The sequence below is a fragment of the Oncorhynchus mykiss genome, chromosome 3 (assembly GCF_057628025.1).
Source record: "Oncorhynchus mykiss isolate SJ-2025 chromosome 3, ASM5762802v1, whole genome shotgun sequence".
Lineage (NCBI taxonomy): Eukaryota > Metazoa > Chordata > Actinopteri > Salmoniformes > Salmonidae > Oncorhynchus > Oncorhynchus mykiss.
Genome location: NC_143024.1, coordinates 96,811,458 through 96,836,477, shown reverse-complemented (window position 1 = coordinate 96,836,477; position 25,020 = coordinate 96,811,458). Strand labels below are relative to the sequence as shown.

At 51.1% G+C, this 25,020-nt stretch overlaps 1 protein-coding gene across 1 annotated transcript in view; it reads left to right on the top strand.

Annotated features, from left to right (window-relative positions):
• Nucleotides 1-25,020, top strand: part of LOC110516739 (unconventional myosin-X) — a 254,271-nt gene that overhangs the window by 59,132 nt on the left and 170,119 nt on the right. Inside the window, exon 2 of the mRNA XM_090230756.1 lies at nt 21,732-21,836. Coding sequence (XP_090086882.1) covers nt 21,732-21,836 — 105 coding nt within the window. The remainder of the gene's footprint in view (nt 1-21,731; nt 21,837-25,020) is intronic.

The window sequence follows — 25,020 nt, the reverse complement described above, 5'->3', positions numbered from 1 at the left end:
CGGAGGTGTAGAGAGTAGTAGCGGAGGTGTAGAGAGTAGTAGCGGAGGTGTAGAGAGTAGTAGCGGAGGTGTAGGCAGTAGCGGAGGTGTAGAGAGTAGTAGCGGAGGTGTAGGGAGTAGTAGCGGAGGTGTAGGGAGTAGTAGCGGAGGTGTAGGGAGTAGTAGCGGAGGTGTAGGGAGTAGTAGCGGAGGTGTAGAGAGTAGTAGCGGAGGTGTAGAGAGTAGTAGCGGAGGTGTAGAGAGTAGCGGAGGTGTAGGGAGTAGCGGAGGTGGAGCGAGTAGCGGAGGTGGAGCGAGTAGTAGCGGAGGTGTAGAGAGTAGTAGCGGAGGTGTAGGGAGTAGTAGCGGAGGTGTAGAGAGTAGTAGCGTAGGTGTAGAGAGTAGTAGCGGAGGTGTAGGGAGTAGTAGCGGAGGTGTAGAGAGTAGTAGCGGAGGTGTAGAGAGTAGTAGCGGAGGTGTAGAGAGTAGTAGCGGAGGTGTAGAGAGTAGTAGCGGAGGTGTAGAGAGTAGTAGCGGAGGTGTAGAGAGTAGTAGCGGAGGTGTAGAGAGTAGTAGCGGAGGTGTAGAGAGTAGTAGCGGAGGTGTAGAGAGTAGTAGCGGAGGTGTAGGGAGTAGCGGAGGTGGAGCGAGTAGCGGAGGTGGAGCGAGTAGTAGCGGAGGTGTAGAGAGTAGTAGCGGAGGTGTAGGGAGTAGTAGCGGAGGTGTAGAGAGTAGTAGCGGAGGTGTAGAGAGTAGTAGCGGAGGTGTAGGGAGTAGTAGCGGAGGTGTAGAGAGTAGTAGCGGAGGTGTAGAGAGTAGTAGCGGAGGTGTAGAGAGTAGTAGCGGAGGTGTAGAGAGTAGTAGCGGAGGTGTAGAGAGTAGTAGCGGAGGTGTAGAGAGTAGTAGCGGAGGTGTAGGGAGTAGCGGAGGTGTAGAGAGTAGTAGCGGAGGTGTAGAGAGTAGTAGCGGAGGTGTAGAGAGTAGTAGCGGAGGTGTAGAGAGTAGTAGCGGAGGTGTAGAGAGTAGCGGTGGTGTAGAGAGTAGTAGCGGAGGTGTAGAGAGTAGTAGCGGAGGTGTAGAGAGTAGTAGCGGAGGTGTAGAGAGTAGTAGCGGAGGTGTAGAGAGTAGTAGCGGAGGTGTAGAGAGTAGTAGCGGAGGTGTAGAGAGTAGTAGCGGAGGTGTAGGGAGTAGTAGCGGAGGTGTAGGGAGTAGTAGCGGAGGTGTAGGGAGTAGTAGCGGAGGTGTAGGGAGTAGTAGCGGAGGTGTAGGGAGTAGTAGCGGAGGTGTAGGGAGTAGTAGCGGAGGTGTAGAGAGTAGTAGCGGAGGTGTAGAGAGTAGTAGCGGAGGTGTAGGGAGTAGTAGCGGAGGTGTAGGGAGTAGTAGCGGAGGTGTAGAGAGTAGTAGCGGAGGTGTAGGGAGTAGTAGCGGAGGTGTAGAGAGTAGTAGCGGAGGTGTAGAGAGTAGTAGCGGAGGTGTAGAGAGTAGTAGCGGAGGTGTAGGGAGTAGTAGCGGAGGTGTAGGGAGTAGTAGCGGAGGTGTAGGGAGTAGTAGCGGAGGTGTAGGGAGTAGCGGAGGTGTAGAGAGTAGTAGCGGAGGTGTAGAGAGTAGTAGCGGAGGTGTAGGGAGTAGTAGCGGAGGTGTAGGGAGTAGTAGCGGAGGTGTAGAGAGTAGTAGCGGAGGTGTAGGGAGTAGTAGCGGAGGTGTAGGGAGTAGTAGCGGAGGTGTAGAGAGTAGTAGCGGAGGTGTAGAGAGTAGTAGCGGAGGTGTAGAGAGTAGTAGCGGAGGTGTAGAGAGTAGTAGCGGAGGTGTAGAGAGTAGTAGCGGAGGTGTAGAGAGTAGTAGCGGAGGTGTAGAGAGTAGTAGCGGAGGTGTAGAGAGTAGTAGCGGAGGTGTAGAGAGTAGTAGCGGAGGTGTAGGGAGTAGTAGCGGAGGTGTAGGGAGTAGTAGCGGAGGTGTAGGGAGTAGTAGCGGAGGTGTAGAGAGTAGTAGCGGAGGTGTAGAGAGTAGTAGCGGAGGTGTAGGGAGTAGCGGAGGTGTAGAGAGTAGTAGCGGAGGTGTAGAGAGTAGTAGCGGAGGTGTAGAGAGTAGTAGCGGAGGTGTAGGGAGTAGCGGAGGTGTAGGGAGTAGTAGCGGAGGTGTAGGGAGTAGTAGCGGAGGTGTAGAGAGTAGCGGTGGTGTAGAGAGTAGTAGCGGAGGTGTAGAGAGTAGTAGCGGAGGTGTAGAGAGTAGTAGCGGAGGTGTAGAGAGTAGTAGCGGAGGTGTAGAGAGTAGTAGCGGAGGTGTAGGGAGTAGTAGCGGAGGTGTAGGGAGTAGTAGCGGAGGTGTAGGGAGTAGTAGCGGAGGTGTAGGGAGTAGTAGCGGAGGTGTAGGGAGTAGTAGCGGAGGTGTAGAGAGTAGTAGCGGAGGTGTAGAGAGTAGTAGCGGAGGTGTAGAGAGTAGTAGCGGAGGTGTAGAGAGTAGCGGAGGTGTAGAGAGTAGCGGTGGTGTAGAGAGTAGTAGCGGAGGTGTAGAGAGTAGTAGCGGAGGTGTAGAGAGTAGTAGCGGAGGTGTAGAGAGTAGTAGCGGAGGTGTAGAGAGTAGTAGCGGAGGTGTAGAGAGTAGTAGCGGAGGTGTAGAGAGTAGTAGCGGAGGTGTAGAGAGTAGTAGCGGAGGTGTAGAGAGTAGTAGCGGAGGTGTAGAGAGTAGCGGAGGTGTAGAGAGTAGTAGCGGAGGTGTAGAGAGTAGTAGCGGAGGTGTAGAGAGTAGCGGAGGTGTAGAGAGTAGCGGAGGTGTAGAGAGTAGCGGAGGTGTAGAGAGTAGCGGAGGTGTAGAGTAGCGGTGGTGTAGAGAGTAGCGGAGGTGTAGAGAGTAGCGGAGGTGTAGAGAGTAGTAGCGGAGGTGTAGGGAGTAGTAGCGGAGGTGTAGAGAGTAGTAGCGGAGGTGTAGGGAGTAGCGGATGTGTAGAGTAGCGGTGGTGTAGAGAGTAGTAGCGGAGGTGTAGAGAGTAGCGGAGGTGTAGAGAGTAGTAGCGGAGGTGTAGAGAGTAGCGGAGGTGTAGAGAGTAGCGGATGTGTAGAGTAGCGGTGGTGTAGAGAGTAGCGGTGGTGTAGAGAGTAGCGGAGGTGTAGAGAGTAGCGGAGGTGTAGAGAGTAGTAGCGGAGGTGTAGAGAGTAGCGGTGGTGTAGAGAGTAGTAGCGGAGGTGTAGAGAGTAGCGGAGGTGTAGAGAGTAGCGGAGGTGTAGAGAGTAGTAGCGGAGGTGTAGGGAGAAGTAGCGGAGGTGTAGGGAGTAGTAGCGGAGGTGTAGAGAGTAGTAGCGGAGGTGTAGAGAGTAGTAGCGGAGGTGTAGAGAGTAGTAGCGGAGGTGTAGAGAGTAGTAGCGGAGGTGTAGAGAGTAGTAGCGGAGGTGTAGAGAGTAGTAGCGGAGGTGTAGGGAGTAGTAGCGGAGGTGTAGGGAGTAGTAGCGGAGGTGTAGGGAGTAGTAGCGGAGGTGTAGGGAGTAGTAGCGGAGGTGTAGGGAGTAGTAGCGGAGGTGTAGAGAGTAGTAGCGGAGGTGTAGGGAGTAGTAGCGGAGGTGTAGAGAGTAGTAGCGGAGGTGTAGGGAGTAGTAGCGGAGGTGTAGAGAGTAGTAGCGGAGGTGTAGAGAGTAGTAGCGGAGGTGTAGAGAGTAGTAGCGGAGGTGTAGAGAGTAGTAGCGGAGGTGTAGAGAGTAGTAGCGGAGGTGTAGAGAGTAGTAGCGGAGGTGTAGAGAGTAGCGGAGGTGTAGAGAGTAGTAGCGGAGGTGTAGGGAGTAGTAGCGGAGGTGTAGGGAGTAGTAGCGGAGGTGTAGGGAGTAGTAGCGGAGGTGTAGAGAGTAGCGGAGGTGTAGAGAGTAGTAGCGGAGGTGTAGAGAGTAGTAGCGGAGGTGTAGAGAGTAGCGGAGGTGTAGAGAGTAGCGGTGGTGTAGAGAGTAGTAGCGGAGGTGTAGGTAGTAGCGGAGGTGTAGGGAGTAGCGGAGGTGTAGAGAGTAGTAGCGGAGGTGTAGAGAGTAGCGGAGGTGTAGAGAGTAGTAGCGGAGGTGTAGGGAGTAGTAGCGGAGGTGTAGGGAGTAGTAGCGGAGGTGTAGGGAGTAGTAGCGGAGGTGTAGAGAGTAGTAGCGGAGGTGTAGAGAGTAGTAGCGGAGGTGTAGGGAGTAGTAGCGGAGGTGTAGGGAGTAGTAGCGGAGGTGTAGAGAGTAGTAGCGGAGGTGTAGAGAGTAGTAGCGGAGGTGTAGAGAGTAGTAGCGGAGGTGTAGAGAGTAGTAGCGGAGGTGTAGAGAGTAGTAGCGGAGGTGTAGGGAGTAGCGGAGGTGTAGAGAGTAGTAGCGGAGGTGTAGAGAGTAGTAGCGGAGGTGTAGAGAGTAGTAGCGGAGGTGTAGAGAGTAGTAGCGGAGGTGTAGGGAGTAGTAGCGGAGGTGTAGGGAGTAGTAGCGGAGGTGTAGAGAGTAGTAGCGGAGGTGTAGAGAGTAGTAGCGGAGGTGTAGAGAGTAGTAGCGGAGGTGTAGGGAGTAGTAGCGGAGGTGTAGAGAGTAGTAGCGGAGGTGTAGGGAGTAGTAGCGGAGGTGTAGGGAGTAGTAGCGGAGGTGTAGGGAGTAGTAGCGGAAGTGTAGGGAGTAGTAGCGGAGGTGTAGAGAGTAGTAGCGGAGGTGTAGAGAGTAGCGGAGGTGTAGAGAGTAGCGGTGGTGTAGAGAGTAGTAGCGGAGGTGTAGGGAGTAGTAGCGGAGGTGTAGGGAGTAGTAGCGGAGGTGTAGGGAGTAGTAGCGGAGGTGTAGAGAGTAGTAGCGGAGGTGTAGAGAGTAGTAGCGGAGGTGTAGAGAGTAGTAGCGGAGGTGTAGAGAGTAGTAGCGGAGGTGTAGGGAGTAGTAGCGGAGGTGTAGGGAGTAGTAGCGGAGGTGTAGAGAGTAGTAGCGGAGGTGTAGAGAGTAGTAGCGGAGGTGTAGAGAGTAGTAGCGGAGGTGTAGAGAGTAGTAGCGGAGGTGTAGAGAGTAGTAGCGGAGGTGTAGGGAGTAGTAGCGGAGGTGTAGGGAGTAGTAGCGGAGGTGTAGGGAGTAGTAGCGGAGGTGTAGGGAGTAGTAGCGGAGGTGTAGGGAGTAGTAGCGGAGGTGTAGAGAGTAGTAGCGGAGGTGTAGAGAGTAGTAGCGGAGGTGTAGAGAGTAGTAGCGGAGGTGTAGGGAGTAGTAGCGGAGGTGTAGGGAGTAGTAGCGGAGGTGTAGAGAGTAGTAGCGGAGGTGTAGGGAGTAGTAGCGGAGGTGTAGGGAGTAGTAGCGGAGGTGTAGAGAGTAGTAGCGGAGGTGTAGAGAGTAGTAGCGGAGGTGTAGAGAGTAGTAGCGGAGGTGTAGAGAGTAGTAGCGGAGGTGTAGGGAGTAGTAGCGGAGGTGTAGGGAGTAGTAGCGGAGGTGTAGAGAGTAGTAGCGGAGGTGTAGGGAGTAGTAGCGGAGGTGTAGGGAGTAGTAGCGGAGGTGTAGGGAGTAGTAGCGGAGGTGTAGAGAGTAGTAGCGGAGGTGTAGAGAGTAGTAGCGGAGGTGTAGAGAGTAGTAGCGGAGGTGTAGGGAGTAGTAGAGGAGGTGTAGGGAGTAGTAGCGGAGGTGTAGGGAGTAGTAGCGGAGGTGTAGGGAGTAGTAGCGGAGGTGTAGAGAGTAGTAGCGGAGGTGTAGGGAGTAGTAGCGGAGGTGTAGGGAGTAGTAGCGGAGGTGTAGAGAGTAGTAGCGGAGGTGTAGAGAGTAGTAGCGGAGGTGTAGAGAGTAGTAGCGGAGGTGTAGGGAGTAGTAGCGGAGGTGTAGGGAGTAGTAGCGGAGGTGTAGAGAGTAGCGGAGGTGTAGAGAGTAGTAGCGGAGGTGTAGAGAGTAGTAGCGGAGGTGTAGGGAGTAGTAGCGGAGGTGTAGGGAGTAGTAGCGGAAGTGTAGGGAGTAGTAGCGGAGGTGTAGAGAGTAGTAGCGGAGGTGTAGAGAGTAGCGGAGGTGTAGAGAGTAGCGGTGGTGTAGAGAGTAGTAGCGGAGGTGTAGAGAGTAGTAGCGGAGGTGTAGGGAGTAGCGGAGGTGTAGAGAGTAGTAGCGGAGGTGTAGAGAGTAGCGGAGGTGTAGAGAGTAGTAGCGGAGGTGTAGGGAGTAGTAGCGGAGGTGTAGGGAGTAGTAGCGGAGGTGTAGGGAGTAGTAGCGGAGGTGTAGAGAGTAGTAGCGGAGGTGTAGAGAGTAGTAGCGGAGGTGTAGAGAGTAGTAGCGGAGGTGTAGGGAGTAGTAGCGGAGGTGTAGAGAGTAGTAGCGGAGGTGTAGAGAGTAGTAGCGGAGGTGTAGAGAGTAGTAGCGGAGGTGTAGAGAGTAGTAGCGGAGGTGTAGAGAGTAGTAGCGGAGGTGTAGGGAGTAGCGGAGGTGTAGAGAGTAGTAGCGGAGGTGTAGAGAGTAGTAGCGGAGGTGTAGAGAGTAGTAGCGGAGGTGTAGGCAGTAGCGGAGGTGTAGAGAGTAGTAGCGGAGGTGTAGGGAGTAGTAGCGGAGGTGTAGGGAGTAGTAGCGGAGGTGTAGGGAGTAGTAGCGGAGGTGTAGGGAGTAGTAGCGGAGGTGTAGAGAGTAGTAGCGGAGGTGTAGAGAGTAGTAGCGGAGGTGTAGAGAGTAGCGGAGGTGTAGGGAGTAGCGGAGGTGGAGCGAGTAGCGGAGGTGGAGCGAGTAGTAGCGGAGGTGTAGAGAGTAGTAGCGGAGGTGTAGGGAGTAGTAGCGGAGGTGTAGAGAGTAGTAGCGTAGGTGTAGAGAGTAGTAGCGGAGGTGTAGGGAGTAGTAGCGGAGGTGTAGAGAGTAGTAGCGGAGGTGTAGAGAGTAGTAGCGGAGGTGTAGAGAGTAGTAGCGGAGGTGTAGAGAGTAGTAGCGGAGGTGTAGAGAGTAGTAGCGGAGGTGTAGAGAGTAGTAGCGGAGGTGTAGAGAGTAGTAGCGGAGGTGTAGAGAGTAGTAGCGGAGGTGTAGAGAGTAGTAGCGGAGGTGTAGGGAGTAGCGGAGGTGGAGCGAGTAGCGGAGGTGGAGCGAGTAGTAGCGGAGGTGTAGAGAGTAGTAGCGGAGGTGTAGGGAGTAGTAGCGGAGGTGTAGAGAGTAGTAGCGGAGGTGTAGAGAGTAGTAGCGGAGGTGTAGGGAGTAGTAGCGGAGGTGTAGAGAGTAGTAGCGGAGGTGTAGAGAGTAGTAGCGGAGGTGTAGAGAGTAGTAGCGGAGGTGTAGAGAGTAGTAGCGGAGGTGTAGAGAGTAGTAGCGGAGGTGTAGAGAGTAGTAGCGGAGGTGTAGGGAGTAGCGGAGGTGTAGAGAGTAGTAGCGGAGGTGTAGAGAGTAGTAGCGGAGGTGTAGAGAGTAGTAGCGGAGGTGTAGAGAGTAGTAGCGGAGGTGTAGAGAGTAGCGGTGGTGTAGAGAGTAGTAGCGGAGGTGTAGAGAGTAGTAGCGGAGGTGTAGAGAGTAGTAGCGGAGGTGTAGAGAGTAGTAGCGGAGGTGTAGAGAGTAGTAGCGGAGGTGTAGAGAGTAGTAGCGGAGGTGTAGAGAGTAGTAGCGGAGGTGTAGGGAGTAGTAGCGGAGGTGTAGGGAGTAGTAGCGGAGGTGTAGGGAGTAGTAGCGGAGGTGTAGGGAGTAGTAGCGGAGGTGTAGGGAGTAGTAGCGGAGGTGTAGGGAGTAGTAGCGGAGGTGTAGAGAGTAGTAGCGGAGGTGTAGAGAGTAGTAGCGGAGGTGTAGGGAGTAGTAGCGGAGGTGTAGGGAGTAGTAGCGGAGGTGTAGAGAGTAGTAGCGGAGGTGTAGGGAGTAGTAGCGGAGGTGTAGAGAGTAGTAGCGGAGGTGTAGAGAGTAGTAGCGGAGGTGTAGAGAGTAGTAGCGGAGGTGTAGGGAGTAGTAGCGGAGGTGTAGGGAGTAGTAGCGGAGGTGTAGGGAGTAGTAGCGGAGGTGTAGGGAGTAGCGGAGGTGTAGAGAGTAGTAGCGGAGGTGTAGAGAGTAGTAGCGGAGGTGTAGGGAGTAGTAGCGGAGGTGTAGGGAGTAGTAGCGGAGGTGTAGAGAGTAGTAGCGGAGGTGTAGGGAGTAGTAGCGGAGGTGTAGGGAGTAGTAGCGGAGGTGTAGAGAGTAGTAGCGGAGGTGTAGAGAGTAGTAGCGGAGGTGTAGAGAGTAGTAGCGGAGGTGTAGAGAGTAGTAGCGGAGGTGTAGAGAGTAGTAGCGGAGGTGTAGAGAGTAGTAGCGGAGGTGTAGAGAGTAGTAGCGGAGGTGTAGAGAGTAGTAGCGGAGGTGTAGAGAGTAGTAGCGGAGGTGTAGGGAGTAGTAGCGGAGGTGTAGGGAGTAGTAGCGGAGGTGTAGGGAGTAGTAGCGGAGGTGTAGAGAGTAGTAGCGGAGGTGTAGAGAGTAGTAGCGGAGGTGTAGGGAGTAGCGGAGGTGTAGAGAGTAGTAGCGGAGGTGTAGAGAGTAGTAGCGGAGGTGTAGAGAGTAGTAGCGGAGGTGTAGGGAGTAGCGGAGGTGTAGGGAGTAGTAGCGGAGGTGTAGGGAGTAGTAGCGGAGGTGTAGAGAGTAGTAGCGGAGGTGTAGGGAGTAGTAGCGGAGGTGTAGAGAGTAGTAGCGGAGGTGTAGAGAGTAGTAGCGGAGGTGTAGAGAGTAGTAGCGGAGGTGTAGGGAGTAGTAGCGGAGGTGTAGAGAGTAGTAGCGGAGGTGTAGAGAGTAGCGGTGGTGGAGCGAGTAGTAGCGGAGGTGTAGGGAGTAGTAGCGGAGGTGTAGAGAGTAGTAGCGGAGGTGTAGGGAGTAGTAGCGGAGGTGTAGAGAGTAGTAGCGGAGGTGTAGAGAGTAGTAGCGGAGGTGTAGGGAGTAGTAGCGGAGGTGTAGAGAGTAGTAGCGGAGGTGTAGGGAGTAGTAGCGGAGGTGTAGAGAGTAGTAGCGGAGGTGTAGGGAGTAGTAGCGGAGGTGTAGGGAGTAGTAGCGGAGGTGTAGGGAGTAGTAGCGGAGGTGTAGGGAGTAGTAGCGGAGGTGTAGAGAGTAGTAGCGGAGGTGTAGAGAGTAGTAGCGGAGGTGTAGAGAGTAGTAGCGGAGGTGTAGGGAGGAGTAGCGGAGGTGTAGGGAGTAGTAGCGGAGGTGTAGGGAGTAGTAGCGGAGGTGTAGAGAGTAGTAGCGGAGGTGTAGGGAGGAGTAGCGGAGGTGTAGGGAGTAGTAGCGGAGGTGTAGGGAGTAGTAGCGGAGGTGTAGGGAGTAGTAGCGGAGGTGTAGGGAGTAGTAGCGGAGGTGTAGGGAGTAGTAGCGGAGGAGTAGGGAGTAGTAGCGGAGGTGTAGGGAGTAGTAGCGGAGGTGTAGGGAGTAGTAGCGGAGGTGTAGAGAGTAGTAGCGGAGGTGTAGAGAGTAGTAGCGGAGGTGTAGAGAGTAGTAGCGGAGGTGTAGAGAGTAGTAGCGGAGGTGTAGAGAGTAGTAGCGGAGGTGTAGAGAGTAGTAGCGGAGGTGTAGGGAGTAGTAGCGGAGGTGTAGAGAGTAGTAGCGGAGGTGTAGAGAGTAGTAGCGGAGGTGTAGGGAGTAGCGGAGGTGTAGAGAGTAGTAGCGGAGGTGTAGAGAGTAGTAGCGGAGGTGTAGAGAGTAGTAGCGGAGGTGTAGGGAGTAGTAGCGGAGGTGTAGGGAGTAGTAGCGGAGGTGTAGGGAGTAGTAGCGGAGGTGTAGAGAGTAGTAGCGGAGGTGTAGGGAGTAGTAGCGGAGGTGTAGAGAGTAGTAGCGGAGGTGTAGAGAGTAGTAGCGGAGGTGTAGGGAGTAGTAGCGGAGGTGTAGAGAGTAGTAGCGGAGGTGTAGAGAGTAGTAGCGGAGGTGTAGAGAGTAGTAGCGGAGGTGTAGAGAGTAGTAGCGGAGGTGTAGAGAGTAGTAGCGGAGGTGTAGAGAGTAGTAGCGGAGGTGTAGGGAGTAGCGGAGGTGTAGGGAGTAGTAGCGGAGGTGTAGGGAGTAGTAGCGGAGGTGTAGGGAGTAGTAGCGGAGGTGTAGGGAGTAGTAGCGGAGGTGTAGAGAGTAGTAGCGGAGGTGTAGAGAGTAGTAGCGGAGGTGTAGGGAGTAGTAGCGGAGGTGTAGGGAGTAGCGGAGGTGTAGAGAGTAGTAGCGGAGGTGTAGAGAGTAGTAGCGGAGGTGTAGGGAGTAGTAGCGGAGGTGTAGAGAGTAGTAGCGGAGGTGTAGAGAGTAGTAGCGGAGGTGTAGAGAGTAGCGGAGGTGTAGGGAGTAGCGGAGGTGGAGCGAGTAGCGGAGGTGGAGCTGGAGGGAGTAGCGGGATGTGCCCAGTTTGACTGGAGCTTGGAGCGAGATTCCCAAAGGCTGGAGTGTCAGCCTTCTCATCCACTCCAATTTCTCTCCAGTAGCCCTCTATTCATGAGCTCAGGGCGTGCCCGGCCCAGCGTGCATCTGGAGTCTACTTGTGTCCTGCTAATAGCCAATTGCTTTAGCTACTGTAATGGAGTTCACAAAATATTTTCATAAAGAAACTGATAGAACACACAGGTGATAAATCAAGGTGACTTACAAAAGATGAGGACCAAGAGTAAGAGAGAGAGTATAGTGATGTAGTGTCCACAACTAAAGAATCATTATGGAATCTGAAAAGACACGTATCCTGAAAGAGAGAGAGGTGTACTTACTACGTGCACATGCTAACAGAAAGGAACGAGGTGGGTAGATAAGTGTTTGTAGCAAAGTATTTATAAACAAAAAATCTGATCTCTTAAAAGTTTTGTTAATTTTTGTTTTGTTATCTAGGCCTGGCATATTACCACGTTCAATAAGGAGCTTTACGTTTAGACTGAGTTATTCTGCCTAAAAACCTTTCGGCCTATCTATAGAAAAATAAAAAACAACTCTACATCTCTGCCCAGCCAGGATAGGATGTTTCGCATCCCCAGTGGCTCAGCCTTGGCAGAGAGGATATACACATGAGATACACATGAGCCGGAAGCCACTGGTCTTCTCTCCAGGCACCAACACATGAGCCGGAAGCCACTGGTCTTCTCTCCAGGGACCAACACATGAGCCGGAAGCCACTGGTCTTCTCTCCAGGGACCATCACATGAGCCGGAAGCCACTGGTCTTCTCTCCAGGGACCAACACATGAGCCGGAAGCCACTGGTCTTCTCTCCAGGGACCATCACATGAGCCGGAAGCCACTGGTCTTCTCTCCAGGCACCAACACATGAGCCTGAAGCCACTGACTGGCCAAACTCCTGTTTCTAAAAATGAATTCTAAAAACAAATTCAAAGGCAATGATTTAATACAATGAAATGTTGTTTAAATGCTGAGTGCTTTATATCTCTACCAGCCTATTGTGTCGCACTTGCAAGCACTTGCAATTGCTTAACAATGTATTTCTTTGTCGGCTATAGCCTTGAAATGATTGAGATCATCTTCTTAGGCTCCCTGTCTGGCTCCTGACCTATTCAGAGTGTTAATATGCTGTTTAATATGACATATCACCTATTTGAAATTATGTTGCTTATTACATTCTCCTTTTCATGTTAATTCAAATACTTTTCATTCAAATCCATATGGTTTGGTTTCAATACTTAAAAACCAAATGGTAGGTTGGTGAACAAGCACTACTCCATGAGCGGTGAACAAGCACTACTCCATGAGCGGTGAACAAGCACTACTCCATGAGCGGTGAACAAGCACTACTCCATGAGCGGTGAACAAGCACTACTCCATGAGCGGTGAACAAGCACTACTCCATGAGCGGTGAACAAGCACTACTCCATGAGCGGTGAACAAGAACTACTCCATGAGCGGTGAACAAGCACTACTCCATGAGCGGTGAACAAGCACTACTCCATGAGCGGTGAACAAGCACTACTCCATGAGCGGTGAACAAGCACTACTCCATGAGCGGTGAACAAGCACTACTCCATGAGCGGTGAACAAGCACTACTCCATGAGCGGTGAACAAGCACTACTCCATGAGCGGTGAACAAGCACTACTCCATGAGCGACATCTGCTCTTCTTCTACAGATTTGGTTCAAGTGTCTTCAAGATAAACACCTAATTTATTTGTACTATGTTTCATAAGGGGCAGGTAGACTATACCTCAATAGCTGCAGAATTTATTTTCAACTACCACTCAATGATCCAACTTTTGCATGTAAAACCCCACTTTAGGAACTTAATGCTAATCAGTAGCTGTGCGTGGGTAAAATCACTGGGGAAGCCAAGCCTGTATAAAAGCCATATTACAACCTATGTTGTGATAATTGCGTTGTTTGCTCTATAACCCATTGGTTCATTCACCACCGTGCTATACAATGAGACCATAACAACAAAGAGACAACAGTCTGGGGGAATCAATTCAGCTACACATTTGTTTCATCACAAAACCTGGAGAGAAAACATCTGTCCAGTGAAGTACACAAAGCAAATACTGCTTATAACAAACAGTTATATGACCTAAAGTATGGTCAAGTTAACGTTTCCGACAGTTTACTAAACAATTAGGTTGCGCCAGGACAACCCGCACCAACTCTGATTGGCTAATTATTGTCTAATTGTTTTATTTCAAACAATCAAACGCCACGGAGGAAACATGTCATACTCTTTTTGGCCAGACAGCATTAGATACATGGGTTACACATACTGAGACAGAGGGGCGCTGTTTCCCTCGCCCTGATGATTTCTCCAGTGAGATTCAGCCACTTGTGAATTGACAGAATTAAGAGACAAAATATACATTATTTTATTGAGGTTTTATTGGTCAAGTATTTTGGGAAGCCTGGCTTCCCATGGCGTCGTTGAACCCACATCACCGATGCCAAGGTGCCAGAGGTCAACAGAGACATTAACATCGGGTTGAGCAGGTTGTGTATTTTACACATATATTTGACAAATATACTGTATCTACATATCTTTTATTTATTTATATATTTGAGAAATACATTTTATTGAAATATATTCCACTCATGACTCGCCTGCCGTCAAACACTTTCCGCGGTGTTGATCTGCATCATCATCTCTTGTGATAGTAGTAGAATCTAATTTGATTTCAATAACGTACTCTCTGTCTCTCTTCAATCCATCCTCTTTATCTGATACACTGAGGCAGTTAGTGCCTAAAGAGCAGGATTTGGACGGTGGTATAAACACCAGTCTGGCTCTGTAATTTGGAGTTACGTAATAACAGCTGATCTTCTTACATCTACAGAATAACTAAACCAGTCGGTCTGTAATTCTCTTCTGGCTTATGTTCCAAATGGCACCCTATTCCCTATTCTAGTGCACTACTTAGCACCCTATTCCCTATCTAGTGCACTACTTAGCACCCTATTCCCTATATAGTGCACTACTTAGCACCCTATTCCCTATCTAGTGCACCACTTAGCACCCTATTCCCTATCTAGTGCACTACTTAACACCCTATTCCCTATTCTAGTGCACTACTTAGCACCCTATTCCCTATATAGTGCACTACTTAGCACCCTATTCCCTATATAGTGTACTTCTTAGCACCCTATTCCCTATCTAGTGCACTACTTAGCACCCTATTCCCTATCTAGTGCACTACTTTTGACCACTAGATAGGGAATAGGGTGTTATTTGGAACGCAGCCTCTGCTCCGTCAGACCAGACCACATGCTGCAGCTTTTCTTTTCTACACTGGTACCAGGCACAGTAACTATAACCACACACCATTATAGGGTCACAGCACATAGCAACAGTAGCCTATACTAAAAGGGTTCAATTTAATTTGACCTGGATTTATTAACAAGGAAGTTCCATTGAGGTCAGAATTAGTCCTTCTTTCCCAATGGAGACCTGGAGAAGGGAATAACATAGTTAGGTCTACAGTGTTTTTCCTTATGTCGTCTAGCCATTCATTCACCATGTGATAACAATGGTTAACATCTGGCTAACTGGTCAATATGGTTGTTTCATCTTTAATGATTGTCTGCTGTTTCCATATATAGTTATTTTGACCAGGGACTCCAGGACTATACACTCCAGGGACTATACACTGCAGGACTATACACTCCAGGGACTATACACTCCAGGGACTATACACTCCAGGGACTATACACTCCAGGACTATACACTACAGGACTATACACTCCAGGGACTATACACTCCAGGACTATACACTCCAGGACTATACAGTCCAGGACTATACACTCCAGGGACTATACACTCCAGGGACTATACACTCCAGGGACTATACACTCCAGGACTATACACTCCAGGACTATACACTCCAGGACTATACACTCCAGGGACTATACACTCCAGGACTATACACTCCAGGGACTATACACTCCAGGACTATACACTCCAGGACTATACACTCTTAGAAAAAAGGGTTCTTCTGCCGTCGCCGTAGGAGAACCCTTTTGGGTTTCAGCTTGAACCCATTTGGTATCCATGGAAAAAGGTTCTACCTGGAACCAAAAAGGTTTCTACCCGGAACCAAAAAGGGTTCTTCAAAGGGTTCTCCTATGAGGACAGCCGAAGAACCCTTTTAGGTTCTACATAGCACCTTTTTTCTAAGAGTGTAGGCCTCTATATAGGGAATAGGGTGCCATTTGGGACACATCTGAAGTGTTATCTTCAGTCTCATGTTTTTATGTTAACCTCTAGTTAAATCCGATCTGTGCCCTACATGCACAGAGATATCCCAGCAGTGGCCAGTTAGACTCTGGCTGCGGTGGATTGCAGCCTTTATTTTAGGCTCCTGACCGATTCTATTTTTTATGCTGACCTCAACTGGTCTCCTCCATCATTTCCTATGACGCGGCTTCTGGACATCCATTTGGATCCAGATTTCTAGGTCAACGTGTCGGCAGTTCTGGACGTTCTGCTCACTCCGGACCTCTGAAATCCATTACCTCATTTTCGCCAGCATGTCAAACTGTGCAACTAGAGGCGAACAAAACTCTTGATCACCTTTACTCCACACACAGAAATGCATACAACGCCTACAAAACAGGAAGTACCAGTGACGTGCTCAATACGGAAGTGGTCTGATGAAGCGGATGCTAAGCTACTGTTTCGCTATGTTCCGCGGTTCATCCGATAACATTGAGGAGTTTACCACATCAGTCACCGGCTTCATTAATACAGTGATTCGTCGACGTCTAACTAAATGCCTTCAATGCCTCTTCTTCGTGTGATCTCGCTCTCCGTGGCCGCTGACCGTTAGCCCCCTAGGATCAATCTAATAATAAATAATAATAATTTTTTGTTCCATTGGATGCGTCTCAATCCACCGATGTCGCACTTCCACATCTGCGGTGAAAGGTGGCAGAGCAGTGTTTGTCAAACCATGAGACATCCCGAAAATCGGTCTTCTCGAACAGTTTGACCTGCAAACTAATGTGACCCCACTGTGGAAAGGGTGGATTCCTGAAATATGAAGGTAGTTTTGTGCCTACAATACTTTAAGACAGCGCTACAGGGAGACAGGACGGACAGCTGATCGTCCTCGCAGTACAGGATGGCAACAACAACTGCCCGAGTTACACCAAGAACGCACTATCCCTCCATCAGTGCTCAGACTGTCCGCAATAGGCTGAGAGAGGCTGGACTGACGGCGTGTAGGCCTGTTGTAAGGCAGGTACTCACCAGACATCACCGGCAGCAACGTCGCCTATGGGCACAAACCCACTCACTGGACCAGACAGGACTGGCAAAAAGTGCTCTTCACTGACGAGTTGCGGTTTTGTCTCACCAGGGGTGATGGTCGGATTCGCGTTTATCGTTGAAGGAATGAGCGTTACACCGAGGCCTGTACTCTGGAGCGGGATCGATTTGGAGGTGGAGGGTCCTTCATGGTCTGGGGTGAGCATTACACTGAGGCCTGTACTCTGTAGCGGGATCGATTTGGAGGTGGAGGGTCCGTCATGGTCTGGGGTGAGCATTTTGTCACTGTAGGCAATCTCAACGCTGTGCATTACAGGGAAGACATCCTCCTCCCTCATGTGGTACCTTTCCTGCAGGCTCACCCTGACATGACCCTCCAGCATGACAATGCCACCCGCCATACAGCTCGTTCTGTGTGTGATTTCCTGCAAGACATTAATGTCAGTGTTCTGCCATAGCCAGCGAAGAGCCCGGACCTCAATCCCATTGAGCACGTCTGGGACCTGTTGGATCAGAGGGTGAGGGCTAGGGCCATTCCCCCCAGAAATGGGTGCCTTGGTGGAAGAGTGGGGTAACATCTCACAGCAATAACATGGAAAGCTGGTGCAGTCCATGAGGAGGAGATGTACTGCAGTACTTAATGCAGCTGGTGGCCACACCAGATACTGACTGTTACTTTTGATTTTGACCCCCTCTCCTCTTTGTTCAGGGACACATTATTCAATTTCTGTTAGTCACATGTCTGTGTAACTTGTTCAGTTTATGTCTCAGTTGTTAAATCTTGTTATGTCCATACAAATATTTACACAAGTTAAGTTTGCTGAAAATAAAAATTATTTTTTTGATGAGTTTATATACACTACCAGTCAAATGTTTGGACACAACTACTCATTCAAGGGGTTTTCTTTATTTTCTACATTGTAGAATAATAGTGAAGACATCAAAACTATGAAATAACACATATGGAATCATGTAGTAACCAAAAAATATTAAACAAATCAAAATATATTTTATGCTTGAGATTCTTCAAAGAAGCCACACTTTGCCTTGATGACGGCTTTACACGTAAGCATTTGACAAATACAATGTAATTTGATTTAGTTTGCTTTCAGACAATGGAACAGAGTATTATCTTGTTTCTATATTAACCTCTAGTCTGCTTCTAGACAATGGAACAGAGTATTATCATGTACCTTATCGTGTACCTCAGCCTTCCTCTCCCTGTCCCAGACACACATTGGCTCGCACACTCACACACATACCCAGCCCTCTCCTAATGTACAGCCTCTACTCCCCCTCCAAGCCTCCCGTCCCTGGTGAGTTTCTGGAGCTACATTTAGCTGTGTTCCATTAAAGAGAAAATAACCTTGATCTTTCTTTAATGGAACAGGTTTTTAGACCAGAGTGCTGCTGGCTGAATGATCCATCGCTTTTTCTCTGTCTCTAATGGGGTGTGATGATCACAATGAAAAACACAAAGTAGAGATCTGCAGGGGATTGATTTCTTCATCCCGCTCCTGCCCTCACCAGCGGCTTTTCATACTGCACCCAGCACTCACCGGCTGGCAATCTGTCTGACTCATGCCCGCTTTTACAAGAACTGGTCCCAAAACCAACTGCAGTCCCACAATGTTATTTTAGGTATGTGACGCAGCTCACTTGCCAGCCATTGTCCCAGCCCTATAGGCAATATCAAATGTGCAAAAACTGACTTACAACGTGGCACCGGCATAGTTCGGCAAATTCCTGCCCTGCTAGAGCTGCTCCGGTCAACTTTAAGTGCTGTTAATGTGAAGTGGAAACATCTAGGAGCAACAACGGCTCAGCCGCGAAGTGGTAGGCCACACAAGCTCACAGAACGGGACCGCCGAGTGGTAGACCACACAAGCTCACAGAACGGGACCGCCGAGTGGTAGACCACACAAGCTCACAGAACGGGACCGCCGAGTGGTAGACCACACAAGCTCACAGAACGGGACCGCCGAGTGGTAAAGATCATCTAAAGTGTAAACATCATCTGTCCTCGGTTGCAACACTCACTACCGAGTTCCCAAACTGCCTCTGGAAGCAACGTCAGCACAATAACTGTTCGTCGGGAGCTTCATGAAATGGGTTTCCATGGCAGAGCAGCTGCACGCAAACCTAAGATCACCGTGCACAAAGCCAAGCGTCGGCTGGAGTGGTGTCTACACCCAGCCCTGTCCTGGTGATGACTGACTCTGTCTACACCCAGCCCTGTCCTGGTGATGACTGACTCTGTCTACACCCAGCCCTGTCCTGGTGATGACTGACTCTGTCTACACCCAGCCCTGTCCTGGTGATGACTGACTCTGTCTACACCCAGCCCTGTCCTGGTGATTACTTTGTCTACACCCAGCCCTGTCCTGGTGATGACTCTGTCTACACCCAGCCCTGTCCTGGTGATGACTCTGACTTTGTCTACACCCAGCCCTGTCTTGGTGATGACTCTGACTCTGTCTACACCCAGCACTGTCCTGGTGATGACTCTGTCTACACCCAGCCCTGTCCTGGTGATGACTCTGACTCTGCCTACACCGAGCCCTGTCCTGGTGATGACTCTGACTCTGTCTACACCCAGCCCTGTCCTGGTGATGACTCTGACTCTGTCTACACCCAGCCCTGTCCTGGTGATGACTCTGTCTACACCGAGCCCTGTCCTGGTGATGACTCTGTCTACACCCATCCCTGTCCTGGTGATGACTCTGACTCTGTCTACACCGAGCCCTGTCCTGGTGATGACTCTGACTCTGTCTACACCCAGCCCTGTCCTGGTGATGAATCTGACTCTGTCTACACCCAGCCCTGTCCTGGTGATGACTCTGACTCTGTCTACACCCAGCCCTGTCCTGGTGATGACTGACTCTGTCTACACCCAGCCCTGTCCTGGTGATGACTGACTCTGTCTACACCCAGCCCTGTCCTGGTGATGACTTTGTCTACACCCAGCCCTGTCCTGGTGATGACTCTGTCTACACCCAGCCCTGTCCTGGTGATGACTCTGACTGTGTCTACACCCAGCCCTGTCCTGGTGATGACTCTGACTCTGACTACACCCAGCCCTGTCCTGGTGATGACTCTGACTCTGACTACACCCAGCCCTGTCCTGGTGATGACTCTGACTACACCCAGCCCTGTCCTGGTAATGACTCTGACTACACCCAGCCCTGTCCTGGTGATGATTCTGACTACACCTAGCCCTGTCCTGGTGATGACTCTGACTCTGTCTACACCCAGCCCTGGCCTGGTGATGACTCTGACTCTGACTACACCCAGCCCTGTCCTGGTGATGACTCTGACTACACCCAGCCCTGTCCTGGTGATGACTCGACTACACCCAGCCCTGTCCTGGTGATGACTATGACTACACCCAGCCCTGTCCTGGTGATGATTCTGACTACACCTAGCCCTGTCCTGGTGATGACTCTGACTCTGACTACACCCAGCCCTGTCCTGGTTATGACTCTGACTACACCCAGCCCTGTCCTGGTGATGACTCTGACTACACCCAGCCCTGTCCTGGTGATGACTCTGACTCTGACTACACCCAGCCCTGCCCGGGAGATGACTCTGACTACACCCAGCCCTGTCTTGGTGATGACTGTGACTACACCAAAAATGAGAACCTTGTGTAGAGGTAGGGAGTGTTGAGGTTAGGGCCTTGGGTCTAGTGTTTAGGGTTTAGGATTATTTATATTCTCCATTTTATGCCTTGTTGGACTAACAACTCTCTTTCCACCTCACTACCCCACTGAACGCTGGCGCCTGGGTGACTCATACTGTTTGGCCAGGCTGGGATGAGAACCAGTCTCAGTGGTCAGCTAGTGGAGAGGACACATTATGCTGTAGACAGACAGTCCCTAGCGTGCTCCAACATCAACAGGAAGTGACTAGTGATTCCTGTTATTGCAGGTCTTCTCTCCTCGCTTTCCAACCATCTATTCCTCCTATTGCGTCCTGCTACAGATCCCTGTCTCCTCACTGTGACATGGCTGGGAGGTCAGTCACTCTGCCACATTAACAGAGTGGGGGTGTGACCAGGGTGGGGGTGTGACCAGGGTGGGGGTGTGACCAGTATGGGGGTGTGACCAGGGTGGGGGTGTGACCAGGGTGGGGGTGTGACCAGGGTGGGCGTGTGACCAGGATGGGAGTGTGACCAGGGTGGGGGTGTGACAAGGATGGGGGTGTGACCAGGGTAGTGGTGTGACCAGGGTGGGGGTGTGACCAGGGTGGGGGTGTGACCAGGATGGGGGTGTGACCAGGGTGGGCGTGTGAGCAGGGTGGGGTGGGGGTGTGAGCAGGGTGGGTGTGTGAGAAAGGTGGGGGTGTGAGTAGTGTGGGGGTGTGAGCAGGATGGGGTGGGGGTGTGACCGGGATGGGGGTGTGACCAGGGTGGGGTGGGGTGGGGGTGTGGGCGGGGTGTGAGCAGGGTGGGCGTGTGACCAGGGTGGGGGTGTGACCGGGGTGGGGGTGTGAGCAGGATGGGGGTGTGACCAGGGTGGGGGGGGGGTTGTGGGCAGGGTGTGAGCAGGTTGGGCGTGTGACCAGGGTGGGGGTGTGAACAGTGTGGGCGTGTGAGCAGTGTGGGGGTGTGAGCAGTGTGGGGGTGTGGGCAGGGTGGGGGTGTGAGCAGGATGGGGGTGTGAGCAGGGTGGTATGTGACCAGGGTGGGGGTGTGAGCAGTGTGGGGGTGTGGGCAGGGTGGGGGTGTGAGCAGGATGGGGGTGTGAGCAAGGTGGGGTGTGAGCAGGGTGGGGTGTGAGCAGGGTGGGGTTAGAGCAGGGTGGTGTGTTAGCAGGGTGGGGGTGTTAGCAGGGTGGGGGTTAGAGAAGGGTGGGGTGTGAGCAGGGTGGTGTGTTAGCAGGGTGGGGGTTAGAGCAGGGTGGGAGTTAGAGAAGGGTGGGGTGTGAGCAGGGAGGGGGTTAGAAAAGGGTGGGGTGTGAGCAGGGTGGGGGTTAGAGCAGGGTGGGGGTTAGAGAAGGGTGGGGGTTAGAGAAGGGTGGGGTGTGAGCAGGGTGGGGGTTAGAGCAGGGTGGGGTGTTAGTGGGGTGGGGCTGTGAGCAGGGTGGGGGTGAGCAGGGTGGGGGTTTGAGCAGGGTGGGGTTGTGAGCAGGGTGGGGGTGTGAGCAGGGTGGGATGTGAGCAGGGTGGGAGTGTTAGCGGGGTGGGGTTGTTAGCGGGGTGGGGGTGTGAGCACGGTGGGGTGTGAGCAGGGTGGGGGTGTGAGCAGGGTGGGGGTGTGAGCAGACAGACTAATGACTGTGTAGCAGCAGGATGGGAGGACAGACAGACAGACAGACAGACAGACAGACAGACAGACAGACAGACAGACAGAATTGGCTCAGATGGATGGGCAGACAGACAGACAGACAGACAGACAGACAGACAGACACAGACAGTTGGATCAGATGATGGGCAGACAGACAGACAGACAGACAGACAGACAGACAGACAGACAGACAGACAGAGAGAGAGAGAGTTGGCTCAGATGATGGGCAGACAGACAGACAGTTGGCTCAGATGATGGGCAGACAGACAGACAGACAGACAGTTGGCTCAGATGATGGGCAGACAGACAGACAGACAGTTGGCTCAGATGATGGGCAGACAGACAGTTGGCTCAGATGATGGGCAGACAGACAGACAGACAGTTGGCTCAGATGATGGGCAGACAGACAGACAGACAGTTGGCTCAGATGATGGGCAGACAGACAGTTGGCTCAGATGATGGGCAGACAGTTGGCTCAGATGATGGACAGACAGACAGGCAGACAGTTGGCTCAGATGATGGGCAGACAGACAGACAGTTGGCTCAGATGATGGGCAGACAGACAGACAGAGGCCGACTCAGTAACTAGTCCAGTTAACCCTCTGTTGGCAGCAACTTTGAAAAAGATCTCCATCTTCCCAGCTAATGTGTTCTGTCTGAATGAAGTGTTATTCTGTTTCCCCTCTGAGTGGCCCTTCAGTTGACACAGATTCATGTTGCATCTTGTGTTTAGCCAGAGGCATCAGGTTCTAGTAGCGTGCTCCCACATGATGCTTTTCTTCTGTTGTTATGAGTCATGCTGTCTCTCTATCTGTTGTGTTTCAAGGGGCCCCTCATTTTGGGTTGTTGTTGGGTTGTGTTGCAGACAGAATTTAGCTACAGTCTCATGTTGTCTATCTGTATGTTGTGTTTCAGGGGGCCCTTGTCTGGCTGCGGGACAAAGATCAGCTCCTTCCTGCTACTGTCAGCTCCTGTTACCACGACGACGGATCCCTGGTCCTCACCACCAACTATGAGAAGGTAAGAGGGACAAACGACCTAAACTACCTAATGGGACAAACTAAACTACCTACTGGGACAAACCAAACGACCTAAACTAATTACTGAGACAAACCGAACGAGCTAAACTACATACTGGGACAAATCAAACGACCTAAACTACCTACTGGGAAAAACCAAACGACCTAAACTACCTACTGGGACAAATCAAACGACCTAAACTACCTACTGGGACAAACCAAACAACTTAAACTACCTACTGCGACCATCCAAACTACCTAAACTACCTACAAGGACAAACCAAACGACATAAACTACCTACTGGGACAAACCAAACTACCTACTGGGACAAACCAAACGACCTAAACTATCTACTGGGACCATCCAAACGACCATAACTACCTACTGGGACCATCCACTGTCTGAGCGAAATTAATGTTTTCTTAGGCAAATTAAATTAGCCTGGAATCGAACCAGGGTCTGTAGTGATGCCTCTAGCAATGAGATGCAGTGCCGTAGACTGCTGAGCCAAACATGCCAAACCCTCTTCCTCTAGGCCAAGTATGTCAAGCTAATTTTACCCTGGGGTCCGCATTCAGCCTTCAACGAGGTCCGGAGAGCCGCACTGAAAACATGTTGCCTCAACTTTAAAATAAGGCTGTAACGGCTGTAACGGCTGTAACGGTCATGGAATCTTGGTAAATTGGCCAAATTACCGCGGTCACCGTAATAACACCCCTGACTGCATAGAAATAGAATGACTAGATTGGGGTCCCCATTCAACTCATTGATATTTATAACTCTATATAACTGTCTTAATGTTGCTGGACCCACTAAAGGGGATCCATAATAAACCCCAGGAAGAGTAGCTGCTGCCTTGGCAGGAACTAATGGGGATCCATAATAAACCCCAGGAAGAGTAGCTGCTGCCTTGGCAGGAACTAATGGGGATCCATAATAAACCCCAGGAAGAGTAGCTGCTGCCTTGGCAGGAACTAATGGGGATCCATAATAAACCCGAGTAAGAGAAGCTGCTGCCTTGGCAGGAACTAATGGGGATCCATAATAAACCCCAGGAAGAGTAGCTGCTGCCTTGGCAGGAACTGTATCCATAATAAACCCCAGGAAGATTAGCTGCTGCCTTGGCAGGAACTGGATCCATAATAAACCCCAGGAAGAGTAGCTGCTGCCTTGGCAGGAACTAATGGGGATCCATAATAAACCCCAGGAAGAGTAGCTGCTGCCTTGGCAGGAACTGGATCCATAATAAACCCCAGGAAGAGTAGCTGCTGCCTTGGCAGGAACTGGATCCATGATAAACCCCAGGAAGAGTAGCTGCTGCCTTGGCAGGAACTTGATCCATAATAAACCCCAGGAAGAGTAGCTGCTGCCTTGGCAGGAACTGGATCCATAATAAACCCCAAAAAGATTAGCTGCTGACTTGGCAGGAACTGGATCCATAATAAACCCCAGGAAGATTAGCTGCTGCCTTGGCAGGAACTGGATCCATAATAAACCCCAGGAAGATTAGCTGCTGCCTTGGCAGGAACTGGATCCACAATAAACCCCAGGAAGATTAGCTGCTGCCTTGGCAGGAACTGGATCCATAATAAACCCCAGGAAGAGTAGCTGCTGCCTTGGCAGGAACTGGATCCATAATAAACCCCAGGAAGAGTAGCTGCTGCCTTGGCAGGAACTGGATCCATAATAAACCCCAAGAAGATTAGCTGCTGACTTGGCAGGAACTGGATCCATAATAAACCCCAGGAAGATTAGCTGCTGCCTTGGCAGGAACTGGATCCATAATAAACCCCAGGAAGATTAGCTGCTGCCTTGGCAGGAACTGGATCCATAATAAACCCCAGGAAGATTAGCTGCTGCCTTGGCAGGAACTGGATCCAGAATAAACCCCAGGAAGAGTAGCTGCTGCCTTGGCAGGAACTGAATCCATAATAAACCCCAGGAAGAGTAGCTGCTGCCTTGGCAGGAACTGGATCCATAATAAACCCCAGGAAGAGTAGCTGTTGCCTTGGCAGGAACTGGATCCATAATAAACCCCAGAAAGAGTAGCTGCTGCCTTGGCATGAACTAATGGGGATCCATAATAAACCCCAGGAAGAGTAGCTGCTGCCTTGGCAGGAACTAATGGGGATCCATAATAAACCCGAGTAAGAGTAGCTGCTGCCTTGGCAGGAACTAATGGGGATCCATAATAAACCCTAGGAAGAGTAGCTGCTGCCTTGGCAGGAACTGGATCCATAATAAACCCCAGGAAGATTAGCTGCTGCCTTGGCAGGAACTGGATCCATAATAAACCCCAGGAAGATTAGCTGCTGCCTTGGCAGGAACTGGATCCATAATAAACCCCAGGAAGATTAGCTGCTGCCTTGGCAGGAACTGGATCCATAATAAACCCCAGGAAGATTAGCTGCTGCCTTGGCAGGAACTGGATCCATAATAAACCCCAGGAAGAGTAGCTGCTGCCTTGGCAGGAACTGGATCCATAATAAACCCCAAGAAGAGTAGCTGCTGCCTTGGCAGGAACTGGATCCATAATAAACCCCAGGAAGAGTAGCTGTTGCCTTGGCAGGAACTGGATCCATAATAAACCCCAGAAAGAGTAGCTGCTGCCTTGGCAGGAACTAATGGGGATCCATAATAAACCCCAGGAAGAGTAGCTGCTGCCTTGGCAGGAACTAATGGGGATCCATAATAAACCCGAGTAAGAGTAGCTGCTGCCTTGGCAGGAACTAATGGGGATCCATAATAAACCACAGGAAGAGTAGCTGCTGCCTTGGCAGGAACTGGATCCATAATAAACCCCAGGAAGATTAGCTGCTGCCTTGGCAGGAACTGGATCCATAATAAACCCCAGGAAGAGTAGCTGCTGCCTTGCCAGGAACTGGATCCGGTCATGGAATCTTGGTAAATTGGCCAAATTACCGCGGTCACCGTAATAACACCCCTGACTGCATAGAAATGGAATGACTAGATTGGGGTCCCCATTCAACTCATTAATATTTATAACTCTATATAACTGTCTTAATGTTGCTGGACCCACTAATGGGGATCCATAATAAAACCCAGGAAGAGTAGCTGTTGCCTTGGCAGGAACTAATGGGGATCCATAATAAACCCCAGGAAGAGTAGCTGCTGCCTTGGCATGAACTAATGGGGATCCATAATAAACCCCAGGAAGAGTAGC